The sequence below is a fragment of the Camelus ferus genome, chromosome 22, assembly GCF_009834535.1.
Source record: "Camelus ferus isolate YT-003-E chromosome 22, BCGSAC_Cfer_1.0, whole genome shotgun sequence".
Classification (NCBI taxonomy): domain Eukaryota; kingdom Metazoa; phylum Chordata; class Mammalia; order Artiodactyla; family Camelidae; genus Camelus; species Camelus ferus.
Genome location: NC_045717.1, coordinates 2,864,087 through 2,884,675, shown reverse-complemented (window position 1 = coordinate 2,884,675; position 20,589 = coordinate 2,864,087). Strand labels below are relative to the sequence as shown.

The 20,589-nt window shown below is 58.6% G+C and overlaps 1 protein-coding gene across 3 annotated transcripts; it reads right to left on the bottom strand.

The window, feature by feature from the left end:
* Positions 1 to 7: 7 nt before the first annotated feature.
* On the bottom strand, positions 8 to 14,687 carry DBN1 (drebrin 1). Of its 3 annotated transcripts, XM_032464980.1 has the most exons (15): positions 14,391 to 14,687; positions 9,628 to 9,683; positions 8,905 to 9,017; positions 8,648 to 8,722; positions 8,392 to 8,538; positions 8,176 to 8,253; positions 7,746 to 7,897; positions 7,597 to 7,660; positions 4,167 to 4,226; positions 3,954 to 4,077; positions 3,043 to 3,180; positions 2,535 to 2,705; positions 1,460 to 2,142; positions 1,049 to 1,151; positions 8 to 884 (listed from the first exon to the last, which is right to left on the bottom strand). In XM_032464980.1, the coding sequence occupies exons 1-15, from the start codon at positions 14,474 to 14,476 to the stop codon at positions 814 to 816; spliced, it is 2,121 nt and encodes a 706-aa protein (XP_032320871.1). In that variant the 5' UTR covers positions 14,477 to 14,687; the 3' UTR covers positions 8 to 813. The 3 variants fall into 3 exon arrangements, with proteins under 3 accessions (XP_032320871.1, XP_032320869.1, XP_032320870.1); XM_032464978.1 differs by lacking the exon at positions 3,043 to 3,180 and having other exon boundaries at positions 8,386 to 8,538; positions 14,391 to 14,681; XM_032464979.1 differs by lacking the exon at positions 3,043 to 3,180 and having other exon boundaries at positions 14,391 to 14,677.
* Between the last annotated feature and the right edge of the window lie 5,902 nt (positions 14,688 to 20,589).

Genomic DNA, 20,589 nt, shown 5'->3' with positions numbered 1-20,589 from the left:
GCAGGCCTGAAGGGATCTGGATTTCTTTATTAACAGACATGAGCACGACCTGTTACAGAAGTTTGTGCTTTCCAAAAAACAGTTACTGAACGTGAAAAAGGAACCCAAGCAAAGAGGGAGGAGGTGGAGAGGGGCCACCCATAGCCCTGACCTGAATCATACCTAGGGCCTCCAGCCTGGGACCTGCCCAGCAGGAGGGGGCAGGAAAGGGCCAGGAAGCTGAGGGGCCCCAGCTGGGCCTGCTACTTCCTTCAGGCCAGGTGGGGAGGGGTCAAGAGGAGGCTGGGGAGGGGAGGGGTCCCAGGGAGCCAGAGCCCACGAGCCATTTATTGCCATGTTTTAAAATTCGTGCAAAATATCTGAAGCCCTGGACAGAGAATACAAAGTGATATTTTTCCAAGAAACAGAAAACTAGGAAAAGAGGTGGGGGGAACATTTTCCCACCAGAGCTCCGCCCAACGCCAGGCCCCAAGCAGGGTGAGGCCTCCACCCCGGCCAACTGAGTGAGCAGGGAGGACTAAGCTACAATCTGGACCGGGCGGGAAGGGGTGGAATTTGCAACAGCGTCTCAACTACCAACGGGAGGAAAACCAGTCAACTGTACAAGTCTCCTATCAACTTTAAAAAAAAAAGAGAAAAGCTGTAAAAGTCGGGCCCTGTGGGTAGGGAAGCGGCCAAGTCCTCGGCCAGGGCCGGAATCCAGAGTGGGTGCCAGGCGGAGCTGCTGCGAGTGCAGGCACTGCGGGCCGTCTGGCCAGAGGCCGGCGCAGGTGGGCGGCCTTGGCGAGGGCAGCCTGAGGGCAGGCACCACTGCTAGTCGCCACCCTCGAAGCCCTCCTCCTCTTCTGGTACTGGGTCTGCATCCCAGCAGGTGATGTCGATTTCTGCAGTGTGGGGAAGGGAAGGGAGTTAAGGAGATGGCCCAGCAGATCCATGCCTGTGTCCCCTCAACCCCAGGGAGCTGTGCCAACTGTGTGCTGTGAAGCTGTCTACACTTGAACACAGCACCGTGACCCAAATTCCTCCCCATCACCCATCCCAGCACTACCTGGAGGCTTGTTGTAGAACACAGGAGGCGGAGCCTTTGCGCAGGGCTCTTCCGATTGGGCAAATTCTTCCTCCTGTGATTGGCTGAAGTACCCCTCACTGGCCTGCAGGAGAAAAGCTCCATGTCACTGGGACCCACCCAGCAGGACTAGGGCTGACCTACCAGGCCTGAGCACCGTTTCCTTGACAACCTGTGATTCCATCAGTGGTTGCCAGGGAAACACAGATGCCCGTCTTGGGAATAAAAGCAGAGCCGGCCTCAGGGATGGGAAATGATACAGAGCTTACCCCCTCAACAATATGGGTCACAGGGAAAGGGGAAAAGGTACTTCCGTAAGCCTGAGGAAGGCAGGGTCAGCCCCCTGCTCCAGCCCTGACTATTTCCCCTCCCACCAAGCAGCCCCAGCCCCACCTGGGTCCCCTCCTTCTGGGTGGTCTCGCCATTGGTCAGCAGGTGGGGCTCCGGCTCCGGTTCCAGCTCGGGCTCCTGATCCAGCTCCTCTAGAGCTGAGGGCAGAATTGGAGCCTGGGGGGCAGCCAAGGGCTCCCCTTCTACTTCCTCCTCTGGGTCACAGAAAGTGGCAGGCGGCTCAGGCAGCTCATCGAAACTGAGAAGGTTGGCACTGCCTTCACCTGTTGGTGGCAGCGGCTCCTGAGCCACCTCGTCCAGCAGGGGCACCTCCGCCAGAGTGACCTCGGCACCCGAGGGTGGTGTGGGGGCCCTAGGCTCAGCCTGGGGTGCAGAGGCCCCTTCCCCATTGCCAGGCCATAGGTCAATGAGGCTGGCAGCGGCAGGGGTGACGGCGTTGGCAACAGCGGTGTCAGCAGCGGCAGTGTCGGTTTCAGTGGCATCAGCTGCTGGGGTGTCGGTGGTCGAGGCTCCAGCCCCGGCCGGTTCTAGAGGGGCAGCCAGGGCGGCCTGCTCTGTAGACACCATGAACATCAAGTCCTCTGTGGGGCTTCCCTGGGCCTGGGGGGGCTCTGCTGCCCGAGGGGGCTCCTCCTCGGGGCTGCCGGCCCAGGCCTCCGGGGCTGCTGCTCTGGCTTCCTTGCTGGGCTCTTCACTGTCCAGGCCAGGGCTGGGCTCCTGGGTCTCTGTCACAGCCCAGATGGAGGAGACATGTGATCAGCTCCCAGGAAGGATGGGGGCCCTGGACAGCCACCCTCGACAGTACCTTGCCACCCACCGAGGAGTTGGCAACCTCCAGGAAAGACCTCTACCGAGACTTCCACGCAGAGTGCCTTCTGGCACCACTGGCCCCCGCTGCCCATCTACCTAGTGTCTTTAAACCACTCAGCTGCCCGGGAGGAAGGCCCAATCCCCACTCCAGGGAGAGACACTGAGGTTCAGCGAGGGCAGGTTTGACCTCCCTGCCACAGCCACTTCCAGGGCAGCACAGTCTAGGTGAGGGGTGGCCCAGATCCCTGGGGGGTCGTTACCATAGCCACTTGGTGTCCCAGCCCAGGGACGAGGGCCCCTCACTCACCTTGGGCTGGTGGGAGTGGTGGTGGCAGTGGTGGAGGTTGCGAAGATGTGACCTCATCCAGGGCCCGCTCGATCCGCTCAGCAACGGGCGTGGAGGCCGTGCTGGAGTCAGATGGGCTCCGGGCAGGGATGGGGGTGGGCGCCATCCTCCGGTGGCTGTCCAGGTGGCTGCCTATGGAACAAACCCCCAGGCTGGTCAGTGAGGGTCAGGGAGCCAGGTGGGACCAGGACTGTCCACCTTGGGGCCTGGCCAGCACCTCCTCTCTGGAGTCTGGGTGGGGGCTGGGAGCTCCCCAGGCCCCCCAGGGGCCAGACCACAGCTCCAAACCGTGTAAGCCAGGCCCCTAAGGGCCAGAGCCCCTTGAGGGCCAAGGGAGAGAGGCAGGCAGTACCTGCTCTGGGGACAAACACCAGAGATCAGCGTTCAGGCTGGGGGAGTGAGGGCAGGGGGGCTGCTGGGAAGCGGGGCCCTCCTTACCCCCCCGCGGAGGCCTGGGGCTGCTACCTACATGGGAGGGAGGAAGAGAGGTTTGGGGTGCGGTGACAGGTGATATAGGGAAAGGGAGTCCGTGGAGGGGAGGAGGAGGAAGAGGAGGAGGAGGAAGGCCCACTGTCCGATGCCTTTATGAAAGGGCAGTACGGACGACCTGCCAAGAGAGACAGACAGAGAGAGAGAGACAGAGCACAAGAGAGGGTCAGTCTCCCCCACCCGCCATGAGGCCTCACCCACCCCCAGGGCTGGCCCTGGATGTTCAAGCTGCCTTCAGCCAGAGCACATATTCAGCCAAGCTGGGCCAGAGCCTCAAGCCATCAGATGACTCCCACCAGCACCAGCCACGCACAGCAGAGAGCCTGACACACCACAATGTAGCCAGCCTCTGAGCAGCACATGCCTGGGGACAGCCTGCCCCACCCTCGGAGCCCCAGCACAGAGCCAAGCACACAGAAGGGGCAAACGCTCAGATCAGCAGACAGGGAGTGGAAGGTTGCTTCAGGGAGAGGCGGGAGCTACACAGAGAGAATCCAAACAGGGAACCCTGGGTATGGGCTGCAGGCTGCACCCGCTCAGGGCCAGGGCGAGAGCCCACCCAACATGCACGCACAGCCCTTCAGACAAGACCTAGTTCCACTGGGGCAGGGCCACTCCCTGCATCCAGGGAGATGCCTTAGCCCCTGTCAGAGCTGCCCGGATGGCCCCCCAGCAAGACCCATTGCTCAGCCCAGGCCCAACACTGACCCCATCTGAGCCCCTCAGCCCTGCCACCTGGAGGCAGTGGGTGGAAGCACACTTGACAATCAGCCTTGCCTTCTCCAAGGGGTCCTTCGTTGGGCAAGGCTTTCCTTCCTAGACAGGTCCCAAAGGGGCTCAAGGCCAAAACTGGAAGAGTGGGGGTTGGGTGAGGGTGGGAGCTGGGACTACCTGGTCGGTGGTTGAAGGGTGAGGGCACATCGCAGCTGCCTGCGGAAGCCGATGCGACTCTTTCCTGCTGCTTAAAGAACTCCCGTGGGTTATCAGGTCGCTGGGCAATGATGGCCGCTGCCTCCTGGGGACATAAGGAAAGGGTCAGGGCCAGGCCGTGCCTGACTGAGACAGCGCTGCCCACCTCAGCTGTCCTGTCCCCCCAGCTCTCACCTCTACCTCCGATTCTGACTTCTTCATCTGCGTCTCTTCCTCCTCATCCCGCTGGTCACCCTGGAAACCAAAGGGACGGTGGTCGAAGCACCCCACTCCCACAGGAGCTCTTGGCTTTCTCACAGCCTCCATGTTTCCCTCACGACCTGGCACCACCTTCACCGCCCAGTCACACAGCACCTTCTCTCTGAGCAAGGCCCTCAGCCACCTCACCTCTGGTCCGGACAGGCCCCTGGGCAGCTCATCCTGCTCCTTCGCCCCCACATCCAACCAGGCACCCAGGGCCATCCAGGGGCACTCCCTACTTTGTAGCTAACTTTTCTTGACCCTCCTACCCCAGCACCTGGCCAACCGCGCCCTGATCACTGCTGCCTGGATGTCAGTATCACAACTGAAGCTTCTTCACGAGTCCCCAGTCTCCTTGCTCTTTTTCGCATTTCTACTCTACAGACCCTGAAAGGACCTTTCCAAAATGTTAATTGGTCACCACCACTTAAAATCAGGGAGGTTTCTGTGGTGCGGAGGGTATACCTCAGTGGTAGAGGGTGTGTCCAACATGCACAAGATTCTGGGTTCAATCCCCAGTACTTCCATTTAAAAAATAAATAAATACCTAATTACCTCCCCTGCACCCCCCCCCCCAAATCTGGAGGTTTCTTACTGAAATCAGGATCTCCAGAAGCCCTGGCAACACAGGCCTGGGTGCCCCAATGCGGCACTGCAGCTGCTCTTACATGAGGCCTGTGCTGTCCGGTTCACCAGTCCCCAACGCTCCCTAGTGCCCTGCACCTGTCCACTTTACTCTGTTTTGAGACTGCAACCCCAGGACTGAAGTAGGTGGGGCCCCTTGTTTGGCCCACATTCCCCTCCCCCTACCTGATGTACCCCACGACCCCTCCTAAGAGTCCCCTCTGGCCCTGACTCGCCCACACCCTGTGAGATGTAGACATAAAAGTCCTCAGCACGATGGAGTCGCAGTTCCTAGAACATGTGTACCGTTTCTCTCCTCCTTGCCTTGGCAGGGGAGATGGATCTCTTTTCCCAAGTGCCCAACCCCCACCCTGGGTCCAACTCCCCCTGCTTCCAGCCTGAGCTCGGGCACTGCCCTGGCCCATTCAGGTCATTTTTTCTCTGGGCCCCCATTAGGTGTTCCGGGCATACACACAGATTACACCGTGTCATAACTTCCTTTTTCTGGATCATCTCCCCACACTCTGTGGGGGATATGGGATGAGAACGCATGTATGTGTGTGTGTGAGCAGCCCAAGGTTCAGTTCGTACCTGTCTACTCACTGAACTCACCACACCAAAAGCCTCAAGAAGGCTGTCACCACAAGTACCACTTATGTCTTCCAGAATGAAGTGTAAACTCCTTCTCTGACCTTGCTCTCTCTTCCCAAATTTCCCAATGGGCTCCAGTTGGGCTCCTTGCCTTCCTCAAAAATGTACATCACACCAGCCTTTGCTGTTACTCTGCCCCTGCCTAGTATGACCTCGCTAGGTTCCTCTGCCTCTTTCGAAAAGAGAACTGTAGGCAGCTGACCACAAAAATCTTACACACCAGCAGTGTGAAAAGCACTGAAAGAAATGAGAGCTGAGGAGTAGGAGATAGAGATCAAGACACTAACCATAAATGTCAATGGCATTGCTATTGTACATCTTCAGATAAATGGAAGCTTCCAGGCAGCCCAGGCAAAAAGGGAACTCAGATAAAGAATGCAATTCTTATCAGAAGAGAGAAAGCAGATAGCTCCTTAAGCCAAGAGAAAGTATTTTATGGTTCTAAATTCCAAAGTTCCTTATGTGGGACCTTCTTTATCGGACCTGAAGTTGTAGGGCCACCATAGTGACCTGCTAGAACACCTACTGTCACTTGTCACATGAGCCACACTTGAAGGGTCATCTGAGACTATAAAGTAATGATGTAAGACTTTAAGCCTTTGCCTGAAACGTTGGTCATTGGTGAAGATGAGTGACCAGTAGAGGGGATTCACCAAACTATTCTTCCTACTTTTGTGTGCCTGTGTACAATTTTCTGTGAAAATAATAAGCTTTTCCAAAAAGACCTTGCACTGAATGGATAAACAAAATGTGGTACACACATACAACGGAGTAGTAAAATGGCTTTCATAAGGAAAGACATCCTGCCACATGGCTGAAGTTTGAAGATACTATGCTAAGTGAAATAAAGCAGTCACAAAAGATAAAATAATTGCATGATTCCACTCATATGAGGTACTTAGAAGAATCATAGTCATAAAGACAGAAAGCAGAAAGGTTGTAGCCAGGGGCTGGGGGAGGGGGCAGTGGGGAGTTAGTGTTTCCTGGGTACAGAGGTTCAGTATGGGAAGATGAGAAGGATTCTGGAGATAAACAGTGGTGATGGTTGTATCATATAAATATACTTAATGCCACGAAACTACCCACTTTAAAATGGTTAAGACGGTACATTTTACCTGATGTCCATTTTGCCACAATTAAAAATAAGCTAATTCATCAATTAATTTTAAAAGGGCCTTGCTCTTCTTGTTCCCCACCATGTTTCTGACACCTGGCACATGGCAAGTGGCAAGCGTTTGTTGAATGAATGATTGAGGCTGGAGCTTACTAACCACACGTCCTCTCCACCCCTCAGGGGCTGATGTGACTGGAATGACCTATGACAGCCACTCAATGCCAGTGCCTGCAGGGCTGTCCTGCCATACCACCTGCAGGTGTGACCCTGGCACCTGTCTGAGTCCCCACGGCCCAACAGCTGTCCAGTCCCAATCCAGACCAGGACTGCCCACCTCTTGTCCTAAACTGTCCCATGCTCAACCCTGAATGACCTCAGCTATTTCTCAAATATAAAATTCAATTCAAAGCATGAAGATTTGACTCCACTGTGATTTTGAAAGGGTCAACCCACGAGGACCCTATGGGCCATCCCAGCGTTTGGAGGTTCAGACAGCAACCCCGGAACAAGGGCCTGCTCTGAAGGAGACACTACACATACTTGTGCACAGATGCTCAGAGCACCACCCCAGATTCATTCAGTAGCTCTGCAGTGTTCTCGTTGTGGGGACCAGGCCTTGAGCCCCATAAATGCAAGAAGTGGGTCTAATCCATCCACCCTGAGCCCCTTAGGCCTTGCTGGGAAGGGGCACAGAGTGCCTGGTCAGTGAGGGTCTGGTTCAAGGAAGATTTTTATCTTTCAGTCTGGAGTATAAACTTCTCCAAGGAGGTGTCCTCTCACAGGCAGGTAAGACAGCTCCACAGGAGGCGGTGGGAGGCCTGCCCCTGCACGGCACCCCACACCCACGCGGCAGGAGCCAGAATGCCCAGTTCTGCCCCTTAGACGCTGATCCCCACCCCCCTCTTCCCCCAAGAGGCCAGGAGCACAGGGACCATCCTCATTTCCCTGACCAGGGAGCCCTGGCAAAGGACTTACAAAGATAGACTGCTCCTTCAACCGCCTCTTGGCCTCCTCGGCTTCTAAAGTCTGCTGTTTCCTCCTGGAATGAGAAAGCGGCGGGCACCCGCTTAGGGCGGGAGCGCGCGGGGCCTGGAGCCCGGGCCCGCGCCGGCGGCTGCGCGCACCTGTGCTCCTCGATCTGCTGCTCCCGCTCTCGGTAGCGCCGCTCCCGCTCCTCCTGCTCCTGCCGCTCCTGCTCCATCCGCTCTTGCTCAAACCTCAGTCTCTCATCCAGGGCCTTCTTCCGTTCCTCCTCCTTCCTCAGCTCTTCCTCCTTCTGCAACCCCCGCCCCGTGCCAAGGCAGGGTAGGCCCTGAGCCGGGGGCCCGCCCCGCCGCTCCAGCCCACCCCACCCCACCCCAACCCAGGGTTCTGAGAAGTCAGGGGTGAGCCGTAGGGCGTTAAGGCCAAAAGCGCTTGCTGTCCCATGCAGGGGAGCCCGTGGGATGGGCCGCACTGTTGGAGGGAGGGACTGAGGGAGAGAAGCCAGCGCTACCCCCAGGGTCGGGACACGGAGGCACAGCTCAGCCTACAGGCCGGGGTCGGGGTCCACACCTTGGCCTGTTCCCAGAACTGCTCGCGGTTAATCCGCTTCATTTCCACAGCTGCGTCAGTCTTCTGATAGGTGGTGCCCTGTAGGGTCAAGAGGCCCGGCGTGAGCGAAGCCCCCAGGCCGCGGGCTCGGGAGCCCCCACACACGAAGGGTGAGGACCAAGAGGGACAGGGCGCCGAGCCGCGGGCAGGGCCAGCCTGTCGCGGGCGTACACTGACCACCGGCTCGGCATTCTCGTCCTCGCGCAGCCGCAGGCGGTGCAGCACGGGGCTGGAGAGCCGCGCCAGCCCGTTGGAGAGCCGCTGCCCGATGGCGCCCGCGTCTATGTCCTCCACGCTGCTGGCGTTCACGATCACGTCGACGCCCTGCAGCAGGAAGAAGGCGTGCTCAGGCAGCAGGGCTCCCTCCCATCGCACCCCCAGCACACAGACCCTGGCCTGGAGCCACCCCTGCGAGCGCCGACCCCACTCGCACCTGGAAGAACTCGGCCACCTTAGCCACGTGGCTGGCACAAGCGCACTTGCGGGCATCGGGCACATCTTCGCCAACCTGCAAAGTACCCAGCAAAGAAGGGGTCAGGAAAGGACAAGAGCTGGCGGCAGGCTGAGGCCCCCCAGCTCTCCTCCCTGGGCCAGTGGGGTTCTCTCCAGCACTGTCAGTGGGTGGAGCGGGGTGGAGGGTGACGGTTCTGGGGAGCCTTCAGCTCCCCTCCCCAGCCCCAGGCTGCATACCCAGTTGATGAGCACGTATTTCGGCAGAGCAGCTTGGGAGTCCTTGACGCTGCAGAAGCCATACATCACCTTCTGGTTCTCAAAGTGGCCCGAGAGCTCCTGCAAGCCCCCATCTGGGGGAATCAGGAGGGTGTCAGGCCCTGTCTCCTGAACCCCTCTCCCACAAAGAGCCTGAAACCTGAAGCAAAGACTTCTCTCTGGCTCGGCAGGCACCGCCAGAGATCTGGAAGTCCCAGAGTTCTGTGTTGGTGTGAAAGAGGCAGCAGGTAGGTGTGAGCTTTGCCTCTGAATCCCCTAGGACCTGATTCGGGGTAGGACTGAGGAAGTGTTTGTTCTTCACACATCATGTCTCATGTGGTGCTAGCGCCCAGTGAGGTAAAATAAAGCTTTTTTGGGCTCTGGAGACAGTGGGGTGATCTAGGCCACCCTTGCCCAGCCCCTTCCCGCCCAGCTATGTGACTCTGGGCAAGTCACTCTCTCTCTCCCTCTCTGAGGCGCAGTCTTCTCATAATCAAACAGGAAACAAAGCTCCCTCCCTCCCCACCCTGGGGACCTTAGGGATGACCGGAGGAGGACACTGCCAGACAAGTGTGGGTCGGCTGGATGCAGCAGGGAGGGAAGTGGCCTGGAGCCAGGCGGGTGGGGAAGAAAACAACTGGATGGGGAAGAAACAACCAGAGGAGGGGGCGGAGAGGAAGGCGAAGGAATGGCTGGAATTCTTACCTCCTGACGCTGCAAGCTTGAGGTCATCTGAGCCATCCTCGTATGTGTACAGAGCCCTGGGGAGAGGGAGGGGTGGTTCGGAGAACTGACAGAGGCCAGGCAGCCAATTTTGGGTGGAGATGGCCCTGGGGGGTAGGAGGGACACAGAAGGGGCAGGACAGGAGGGGGTTTCCAGCCCAGCACTTGAGCCTTGTCGCCATAACAACAGGGCTAAGCACGGTGTCTGGCTGGAGCCCAGTGGGGGACAGTCTGGGATCTGATAGAGGGAGGCCTGGGTCAGGTGGGGAGTAGGCAATGGGGGAGAAGAAATCGCTGCCCAGTCACTTGCTTCCAGCGGGCCCATGTGTTGTATCCTCGGAGCCCTGGCCCTAGCAGCCTGCAACCCAGCCAGTGGCGTGAGATGGAGATTCCAAGGCGACGGTTCCTTGGTTACCGTTCCCTGGCTACCGCTCCTCATCCCCCATTGGCAGTTGCCAGGAACCTACCTGGTGCGTGCCTTGGTACCCACCACCCCTCCCCCTACAGCAAGGCGGGTGGGGAGAGAGAACCTGGTGCTGCTCAGCTCTGGGCATCCCCCAGTTACCATGGCAACCTGGCAATTGGCACGAGACTGGCCCACCCCACACCCCAGCCGCATTCTCCTGAACACAAAGGACCCGGGGGACACGCCCTCAGCCTTGATCTCCGCCTCTCTGAAATGGGGATGAGGTCACCATGGTCACTCTTGGCTGGACTCTGGCCCCTGGATGGCAGTGCTCTCCAGCTCTTCCAGCCCTAAGCTACCTCCACCCTAGCTGAGGTTCTGGCCTTCTAGGACTGCTGGCCTCTCCTTCCCTCTCAGCTTCAGTGGAGAGCTGACCTAGCAGCCTTCCTCCTTCCTCCTCCTCCTCCCTAGTTTGTTCTCCACAGGCAGCCGTGGCACAGCATCCATTTCACAGAAGGGAAGACAGAGCTGTCTCCTCCGGAGGACCCACTCAGAGGACAGGCTTGGAGTCAGGAAGAAAGGCCTTGTTCTGGAGGCATAGGAGGCTCAGCCCCTCCCCAAGCTCCCCTTTCCCTACTGACGAGGCAAGGGGCTAGGAGGAGAGGAAGGAACATAGCTACCCCCGGGAGACACAGAAGAGAAAGAGGGAGGGAGAAGAGAGAGAGAAGAAGAAGAAAGAGAAGAGAAAGGAGGGAAACGATGGCTGAAGAGAAAATGAAGGAGGGAGAGAGAGGAAGAGAAGGGGGAGGGAAGGAGAGAGGAAGGGAGGAGGGAGGAGAAAGGGAGAGAGGGAGGAGGGAAGAAAGGAAGGAGGGAGGAAGGCAAAGAGGGAGGAGGGCGGAAGGAGGACCTGGCCCAGGCCCAGCCCCATGAGGTCAGCACCAGCCACTGCCACAGCCAAATGGCCCCCCAGCCCCCAGCGTCTCGGGATCTCTCCCTCCTGAAAGGGACACAGGTGGGCTGTGGGGCTGGGAGCTCTTGGTCCAACTGTTGCCTGGGCCCCAGCCCCGGCAGCTGCTTCTCAACACAGCTGTCCCACCACCTGTCCGGCTGCCCTAACCCACCGCTGGGAACAAAAGGCCTTTGGAGAAGCAGGGTCTGCCCCTCTCTATTCCACAGATGAGAAACTGAGGCAGAACTCCAAGACCCTGGTTCCCAGACACTACTCTGGCCATCACACCTTCCTGGGGTGACCTGTCAGCCTCTCCCAAGCTCTCCGAGGGACCCTTCCTCCTCCACGGAACACCTGCCCTGCCCCTTCCATTCTCACCCCTTGCCTACCCACCTCCAGCCACCTTTCCCTGCTGTAGCCATGGCCCTTACCTGGGGGAAACCATAGCTCAAAGGTTTCAGCAGGCCTTCAACCCTGACCTCCGCCCCACCTGCCTTTCCAGCCAGGCCTCCCTATCCATAACACACACTTGGGCCACGTTGGATTGGCTCCCTGAGTCCCAGCACAGTTCTGGATATCACCCCGCCCCAAACTGGAGCCTTTGCATACATGGTTCCCTTCAAAGGAAGGCCAGACTAGCTTCTCCACCCCATGCCCCACCTTGACTGACACCCCTGAGGCTCCAAGGCCGGCTCCCCAGGAAGCCCTGCCCTGAGCTGCACCTCCCCAGAGCGCTTAACACACCCCAGCAGGGATGGAAAGAGGTACCTGAGCCTGCCCCGGATCTCACTAGACCAGTGCTTCTCAAACACATCCGAGGTGGCCTGGGCCTGGGTGGGTGGGAGTGGTGAAATTGCAAGGAATCAGGATGGGGGTCTCACCACCTCCAACCTCTGGAGGCAGACGCTGCTCCGGACTGAGAGCTTCGTGAAGGTGGGATATCTAACTCAGTCCTTCAACACAGAGCGCAAAGCAACACCAGGAGGTGTTTGTGATATTGACACAAACTCTGAGAAACCATCTCGGCCAGACAAAGTGGACTGGGGTGAGGTGGGAGCTGGAATGTAGCAGCTCCAGGGAGATGCTGGGGTCAGCTGAGGATGGGGGTGCTCAGGGCAGGTGGGTTCCTCAGGACAATCACACAATCATACTTTCAGGATGTTAGAACTGGAAGGGCCTTGGGTATCCCAAATATAGCTGAGCCCAATCCCCTTTTCCTCCTTTAAAGAGGACCAGAGAGGTGCAGAGACTTCTGTGTGGTCACACAGTGAGCCAGGTCACATCCAGGACAATACTAGCTCTTCTGACTACACAACCTGACTTCCTAGATCCCCTGCTCCCAGCACCTGGGCAGTGGTCCATTTCAGAGGCCCTATTACCTAGGAGTAAGCTCCTCCCACCCCTGCCCCTAATCAGAGGGAATGTAAGGCAAGGCAGTGCCAAGTTCCCTTTGCCCAGAAAGCAATTTAACCCAAGACACCCTCCTCCGGCTTGAGAGTGTGGGGTCTGCCCCTGAGTCTTGAGAACCCACTGTACCCCTGGCTCTGTGCTAGGTGCCGAGTCCCCCTGCAGGATTTGATCTTCACATCCTTTCTACCAAATGCTTATCTGGGCCCTTGGGAGGGAGCAAATGTGTGTATGTTCGAGGGTGCCTGTGTACATCTGTGTGTGTGTCCCACACACAACCCAGATTGGGGGGGGGGGTGACGCACACCAGTGATGAATAACTCGCTTTGGCCACATGGATGCTGCTGGTGGGAGCCTAGGCCTCTGCTGAGCAGCATGTGGGCCAGCAGTGGTTGTGTGGCCCTGCACTGGGCCACCAGAGCTCTGCTTTTGGGAGGGTAGGGGGAAATGGGGTGGTGGTAGGCAGCACCCTCAGATTGGAGGGCGAGGGGGCCCTTCTGAGGTGGAGTGTGCCTCTCTAAGCACAGCCCAGACCCCAAGGCCAATTCTTCCACCAGGCCAAGTGGGCCACTTGCCCTGAGCTCCTCCCATGATCTCAGTCCCTCTGGGGCAGGGCTGGGACAACGGGTGGGCTGCCTGTCTGTTAGCCGGTGTTGGCCTCTCCTGTGACTGACCCGCAGGACAAGAGAGCGTGCCTGTCTCCCTCGTCTATCCCTCCAGGCCTGGCCGCCCGCCAGTGCTGCAGTACTGTGGCATGGACGCCTAGCCATCTTGTCCCCTCCTCCAGCCCCCAGGTCAGTGTCCCTCCTCGCCTGCCCTCCCAGCAGGAGGGTGAGGCCAGCCCAAGTGAGGCCCCTCAGACCTGCCTTCACTCTGTGCCTCAGTTTCCTACTTGCCAAGGGGGGAAGAAGCCTAAGGAACAGCACGGGCACCTGCCCCAGAAGAGTATTTGGGGGAACGATGGTTCCTGAATGGGGCAGTGTGGAGCCCCTTGGCCTTCCTGCCCCAGACCAGGTGGTCAGTCCATCCCCTCCCACAGCTCAGGGGGAGACAACAGCTGGGAGGGCACAGGGCAGGCAGCCCAGCTCCTTCTGCACTGGGGAGCTGAGAGCCCCTTGCCACTGGGCCAGCCATGGCGCTAGGGGCCCAGTGGATCTACTCACCCTCTCATTCGTCTCTGGGAACTCCCTCCATACTGGTGTGCCTAGGGGCTTCATCCCAGGGACCCCACCTGGCCCCCTAGGCAGGCTGTTCGGCCCCTTTGGCATGTCTCAGTCTAGCTGCCTAGTTCTTGCAATCCCCTTCAGGTCGGAGAGAGGGCTTATCTCTGCCTCCTCCTCGACCCCTGAGAGGAACAGGAATCACTTGGCGGTGGCCATGTGGCAACGAGTGTCTTTCCATCACACCCCAACTCCGAGAGGCCCCCCGGTGGGCGGGGCGCCCCGGCCCCCAGCCCGCTGCGCTCCTCCCCCGCCCTAGCTTTCCTTTGTGCTGTGACCGGGCCGGGCTGGGCCGGGCAGGCTGCGCTGGCTCTGCTAGCTCGGTCCCCGCCCCGTCCCTGCCCGGTCCTCGCCCGCTCGAAGGTGGCGAAGGTGCCCTTGGCTGCCCTGTGCACACCTGTCCCCCAGGCCCGGGGCAGAGGGGAGAGGGCGAGGGATGGGCCCACGCAGGGCCAGGAGGACCCGGGCAGCACATCTGGACCCCGCGTCTCTCCAGCCCGCGTCCGGCCACCGCTCCCACCGCGCGGCTGCGGCCGCCTCCGGGCGCTCGGGGCCCACCGGTGCCCCGCCTGGCCCGGCCCGGCCCCTCCCCCGGCGCGCACAAAGGCAGCCCCTCCCTGGCCCTCCCGGGCCGCTGCACCATTTCGGGGTCTCCCCCTCCCTCCCGGCTGCGGGGCGGCGGGGCCGGGTGGAGACAAAGGCGCGGCGGCGGCGGCGGCGAGGGGACAAAGGGGCCAGGGGGCGGGGGCGGGGGGCTCACCAGTCGGCCGCGCTCTCCTCCCGAATCACCTCCTCGTACGCCGCCAGCAGCTGCAGGCGGTGGCCGCTGAAGCTGACGCCGGCCATGCTGCGGGCCGGACCGAGGCCGAACGGACAGACGCACGGACGGACGGACGGACGGAGAAGGAGGGAGGGAAAGAGGGAGTCGCCGCGCCGCCGCCGCCGCCGCCGCCTCGGAGCCTCTGCAGCGTTGCGAGCCGAGCGAGCCAGCGGCCGGGGGAGGGGAGCCGGCCGGCGGGGGGCGGGGGGCGCTGGCTCCGCCCGGCTCGCTCCCTCCGCGCGCTCGGTCCTAGCGCCGCCCCGGCCCGGCCCAGGGGGAGGCCCGCCCCCCCGTTCCCGGCCTGCCCCGGGGCGCCCCCACGCCCCTCACCCCCAACCCCTGTGAGCCGCGCCCTGGCGGTTCTACTCCCTGCGCCCGGGGACCATCCTTCCCACGTCCCAAATTCTCACCTATCGGGTCCCCAGCCTAGGCACTCACCCTCTGCTCACCCTCTTCCCCAGCCCCGTCACCAACCTCTATCCAGGCTCAGCTTCATCCCTCCCTTTTCCAGCTCCCGGCCCCAATCCCAAGTCCACTTCATTACAATCGGTCCAGCCTCACTCTGTCCTTAATTTATCTCCGCCCCAACCTCACCCTCGTCCCTGGTCTATCCCAGCCTCCAGCCCCAACCCAATTCCCGTGCCAGCCACCCCTGGCACCCCCGTCTGCTGCCCATTCCCACCTCTGAAAGGCCCATTCCTAGTCCATCTCCATCACTGTCCGCTGCCGTCTTCATCCCCACCCCAAATCCAGCCCATTTCTTTCCCATCCCAGCTCCAGCCCCACTCCCAACCCCAGACTTACGGCACACCCCCTACCCATTCATCAGACCCCATCCCTAGCTGCATCCTCCTCAGTCCAGCCTATCCTGTTCTCATTCTGATCCTTGATCCCAACCACACCCTTCCATTCCTGCCTCCTAGGCCATTCCCAGATCCAATCCAGCCCCTTACCCCAACATTTCCAGCTTCTGCCCCATGTGAGCACCCCTCCCTTACCAGCTACTCCCTGAGTCCTCTCAGATGGGGCCAGCCTTGGAAATCCTTTGCCTTCTCTCTCAAGGCTTAGGCCTCCCAGAGGAATCCCAAGTAGATTTCCGGAAGCAGCATCTAACCCCAGACTCCCAGGGCAGGGCTCCTCCAAGGACACTCCAGGGCCAGCCTCCTGGCACCTTTATTTCCCAAAGCTCTGAGCACAGAAAACACTGGGGCCTCAGAGGAATCCCCTGTAGGGAGGGGGACACCACTGCCAGGGGCTCCTGGAACATCTCTGCTCCTGTCTGAACTGGGACCCTGAAACCCGCTGCAGCTCTCAGAAGCCTTTACAACACCACCTACAAAGCCCCTCACCCCTGTCTTCCCAGAGGAGGTGACAGAACCTGAGCAAACTTTAGCTGGTCCAACCTGGGAGGCGGGCAGGCTGGGCCTCTGAGATCTGAGTTGGGTAACCAGCTGTGCCAAGAGGAGAAGGAGAGCAGTGTGGGCATTGATGCCCAGCAGTGGGTCCCAGCGCTTTGGAGTAGGCAGAACCTCTAAAAACTCAAAACATTCCACAGGCCCCAGCCTAGGGAACTCTGCGCCCGCTATGCCCACAGACCCCTGGCACTGGCAGTTTCTTCACGGCCCCCACGTGGAGCAAGTCCCAGGCAGAGTCCGTAGGATTCTGGGGAGAGAGGAGACCCCAAGAGGGGCTGAGGGGTGCCTGGGAGGGGTAGCAGGTCTCATTCCCTTGCTGCTTCCTTTGACTTGTCCCAGCTCAGAATGCCTCCCACTTCCCCACCTGAAGCCCCCTCCCCAGCCCCGTGCTCACTCAGTTTCACATCCAAAACACAGGAGTCCTACCTGCATGTGCTCCCTTCCTCAAATTCCTGTCTCCCCCCAACCACCTACAAACTCCAGCCACACCCACTCTTACCTCTTTACCATCTATATTTTTAAATAAACTTTTAATTTTAGAACAGTTTGAAATTCACAGAAAAATTACAAAGATAGTACATAGAGTCCCCATATGCCCCGTGCCCAGTTTTTTCTATTTTTAGGGGAGCAAGAAGTTTCCCCGCTTCCGTTCCTGGAGCCCACTCCTTCTGGTCTTCTCACCCTTCTCCCCTCCACATCATCATCATTCTATAATTTGTATATTTGTAATCTGTTTCTTCCTTCCTGCATTGTCCCTGTAACTGTTCTGGCCAAGGTCACCAGTGACCCCTAAATTGCCAAATTTAGTGGCCCCGTTGTAGTCCTGTTTCCTCAACTGGTGGAGCAGGGTAACCACTGATCACTCTCTCCTCTGCAAACCTGCCTCCCATCAGCCACCTGAAACCCACTCAGCCTTGGTGGGTGGGCGCTGGGTGACTCCTTGGAGGCCTTCCCACCAGGCTTTCATGTCTACCACTCCCAGCACTGATCACCCTTCAAGTCTCTCCCACTCCCAGATCTCAAGCTCCCAGCTCCGGCCCCCACACTGGGAGGCTGGTCCAATGGCTTCTGGGTCTCCAGAGTGTAAAAGACAAGAAAGAGGGAGGATTCAGATTCAGGAGCTGGTCACTTGCTGTGTGACCTTGGGTAAAACACTTTCCCTCTCTGAGTCTCCTCTTTGATAACATGTTGTGAGAATAAAAATGGGACTGGACGAAGGCTTAGAAAGCGAGAACCCCTTCCCTTTCCTCCTGGCAGCCCCACCCTCCTCCCTCCCACACCCACCTTCCTGCTCTGTGCTCCCCCACACCTCTCAGGGAAGACTTCAAGGCTGACATGTAGGTTTCAGGACTTTTTCAGCACCAGCTGGTGGAGCCTTCTTTACACTCTGCAGGTTGCTACCAAGGCACACCTTCGAAAGTTGCCCCCTCATCATTGCAATGCTCCCCGCACTTCCCGGGTCTTGTCCCTGGCACAGGGCCAGCCACTCCCACCACACTGGCTCTTCCTGAGCCGCACAGACCTTACTCCCCATGTGAACTTAGACTGCTTGGCCTTTCTTGTCTCCAGTTGTAAAATGGGGATGATAATGATGGTGCCCGGTCTGTCCTGTGTCACTTCAGCACACCACACATCCTCCTCACTTCCTCTTCTAGCACCCCCATTTCTCCATCCAGCTGGCCTGGCCTGGAATTTTCAGAAGTGGTTCCTGAGGCTACAGCTGTGGGGTCATGTGGGGGAGTCAGGGAGCAGGGGCATTGGGCATGGAGGGGAGCATCAAGTACTGTCTGCCCGATACATGGATGTCCGTGGTCAGGTATGTCTGCCCACCTTCCAGTTGACTGTCCACCGCACACTCCAGAGGGGAGCGTGTGATTCAGGATGGTGGGTCGGACCCAGTGACTGCGTCGGCAATGGACACATGACCCAAGTCAGTCCAATGGGTGTCAGCCCTGGGACTTTTGCTGGAACCATTAAGAAAGTCCTCAGTGGGGCTGCTGAGCTGGCAGGATGTGGGCCTGGAGCCGGCTGAGGGGTGTCTTTGCTGATAATGGGGAGAGTTGCCTGAGAATAAAGCCAGAGCTGAGAAAAGCAGAACGGAGAGATGGAGACAGAGAGTGTGAGCCTGGGGAGGTGGGTGCAGAGAGGGAGCTGAGAGGGACTGTTGATAGCATCATCACATCCATGGGTACTGGATCCTGCCATGACTGAAGCCATTAACCTTTTCAGTGAAATGAGACAAATTATCCCTGTTTTTGCTTAAACTAGTTTGAATTGCAGGCGAAAGAGCCCTTCCTGGTTAATCTAGTCCCCAAGAAGTGATCGTTTTTGTCAGTGGCAAGGGACGTGGATGAAAGCTGAGTTGACCTAGTGCCCCCGGACCCTGAGCAGAAGAACCCAGGCTGGCCCTGGGACCCTCCCTGGCCACTCTGCAGTGACCTAACTGCACAGTCTCCCAGGGCTGGCCCTGGCCTCCTGGGTTCTCTGCAGGCTCCCAGCAAGCTCCTTCTTGCCCCACCATGGCCCCTGGAACCCTACCCCACCTCCTACTTTAGGTCCTAATTGGGGAGGAGCTCTTCCTCTACTCTCAGGTTTGGCTTTGGACTCAGGCCAACTCAGGTTCGAATCCCAATCCCGGCTGCTGCTTCCTGTGTGCCATGGGGCCGGGCCCTTTAGCCCCTTCCCAAAGCAGGGTCATGGATACCTCGTTCCAAGGCCATGTGGGGCTCAGCACTGAGAAGGCAGCACCAGAATCGTCAGTTCCTGCCTGTGTACCCTGTACTCCTGTGAAACAGTCCGTTGCCCTCCACCGCCTCTCTCCCTGCTGACTTCAAATGAGCTCAAGCTGCTCAGAGCTGGAAAAAGCCCTTCCCTGGCCTGCTGTCTCTCCAGTTGCCCACTCAGCCCCCTGCCAGGGGCTCTGCCCCCTCAGCTGGGGAGACTGCACTCTCCAAGGGCGCTAATGGCCTCCCCTGCCTGGTACAAAGACATTTCCTGGTACCCTTGGCCTCCACTGCTTCGCCTGGCACCTAAGCCTGGGAACACTGTGATCCCTGCAGCTCCATGCTTGAGGGGAGGTGGCTGGGAGGTACAGTGGGAAGCACCTTGGCCTTGGATCTTTGGATCATCAGACCTGGGCCATTCCGGCTGGGGGGCTCTGGACAGGTCACTTTCCCTCTCAGAGCCGCAGGTTCTCATCTGAAACATGCCTTTAATGACATCTCTCTTAAGCATGTTTTGTTTTGTTTTGTTTTGCAGATTAGGCGGTTTTTTTCTTTTTTTTGAATGGAGGTACTGGGGATTGAACCCAGGATGTTTTTGGGTTTTTTTTCTTAAGCATGTTTTGATGATTAAATGACATCTAAGCGATTGCTCTGCAGTTCCCGGCAGAGAGACTGGTGGCCATTCAAAGCAGGTACCTGCCCTATGCTTGTTTTTACTTCCATCAAGACCAGCTCTGCTTTCCCGATATTCAAGATTCAGTCCCCAGCACTCTGCTGTCCCCTTACATCCACCCTCCACCTCCTTCCTCAGCCATTTTCCCCAGGCAGAAGCCTCCAGACTTCCCCCTCCACGCCGCTGGGCCGGCTGCTCGCTCCGCTGAGACGCTGAGACCGGGGCTGCCGGTGGTCCTCTGGGCCTGCTACAGCGCAGCCTCTTAAGACAGCTGTCTACACCCTCTCACCTCCACCCTCGACACCCTCCCCTTGTTCCTCTCACCCTGGCACCAGCCTCAACTCTCTGCTAAACTGATCTGGCAAACGTCACCTTGTTGCACAACGCCTTGGGGACTCCTTGGCCTTATCTGGCTGGTTGACACTCTCAGACTTCCGGCAGCACTCCTGCCCCGCCCAGGCTTCCCTGCCCCGGGCTCTCTCGGAGGCTGTTGTCCTCCGCCTCTGGCCGGTCCTTCTGCTTTCTCTGCCCTCCGCTGCTGCTGCTTCCTGCCTCTCAGCTCTCCTCTGTGCTGGGGCCTTGGCCGTCCTCACGCTGGATTTGGCACGTTTATTATTTTTTAATAGGATTTTTAAAAATCTAACTTAGTTGCCAATATTGAAAAACCAGATTCTGGATGCTGTTGGTAAACTGGCAGATCTGGCCACAGCGCAGCATTCCCACCAGGCTGCCCCCAGAAGGCTCCCCACAGACGGCTCCCAGCGGCACTCGCCATGCGCCCTGGGCTCTTGCTTGCTTGTATCCATGGAAACCAAGGATGGACTGAGGGGCCTTCAAGGTTCAAGAGAAGTGGGAGAGAGTACATTTCTTTGTGGAAGTGAAAGATACTCTGTGTTTAATACACCAGGGAAGTCTAGGTTGAAAGAAGACCGAATCCTACCTGTTTCACTCTTGCTGTGAGCTGCCTGGGCCCCTCTCTGGGCATCAGTGACAGCTTCTGTGACAACTGTCCCGAACCTGCCCCAGACTCACTCCTGAATTGAATCCAAGGTAAATCTAGACTTGAATCTTCCGCCACTCCTTGAATTTGTCTCCTAAATGTCCCACAGGCACCTCATCCAGTCATCCAGCAAACACTGGGCGTCTATCATGTGCCAGGCACTGTTCTAGGCGCTGGCAAGACATCATGAGACAGACAGGAAGCCCAGCACTCGTGCTTCAGGAGTCCTCGAGCGGACACAACAGAGAGGCCCCTGTCTTCTTAAAGGGGACAGAGAATGCCCACAACCTCAGGTGTGCTGAAGGTCCTTGTGCCAGGGAGCCCCAAA

Bases quoted from the DNA above. Each gene is read 5' to 3' on its own strand.
- DBN1 (XM_032464980.1), bottom strand. From the start codon at position 14,476: ATGGCCGGCGTCAGCTTCAGCGGCCACCGCCTGCAGCTGCTGGCGGCG. The intron at 4,078-4,166 runs GTGAGAGCTGGG...TTATGTCCCCAG, and splicing joins AGTCAGAATCGGAGGTAGAG to GAGGCAGCGGCCATCATTGC. The intron at 1,152-1,459 runs GTGGGGCTGGGG...TTTCTCCTGCAG, and splicing joins CCCAGAAGGAGGGGACCCAG to GCCAGTGAGGGGTACTTCAG.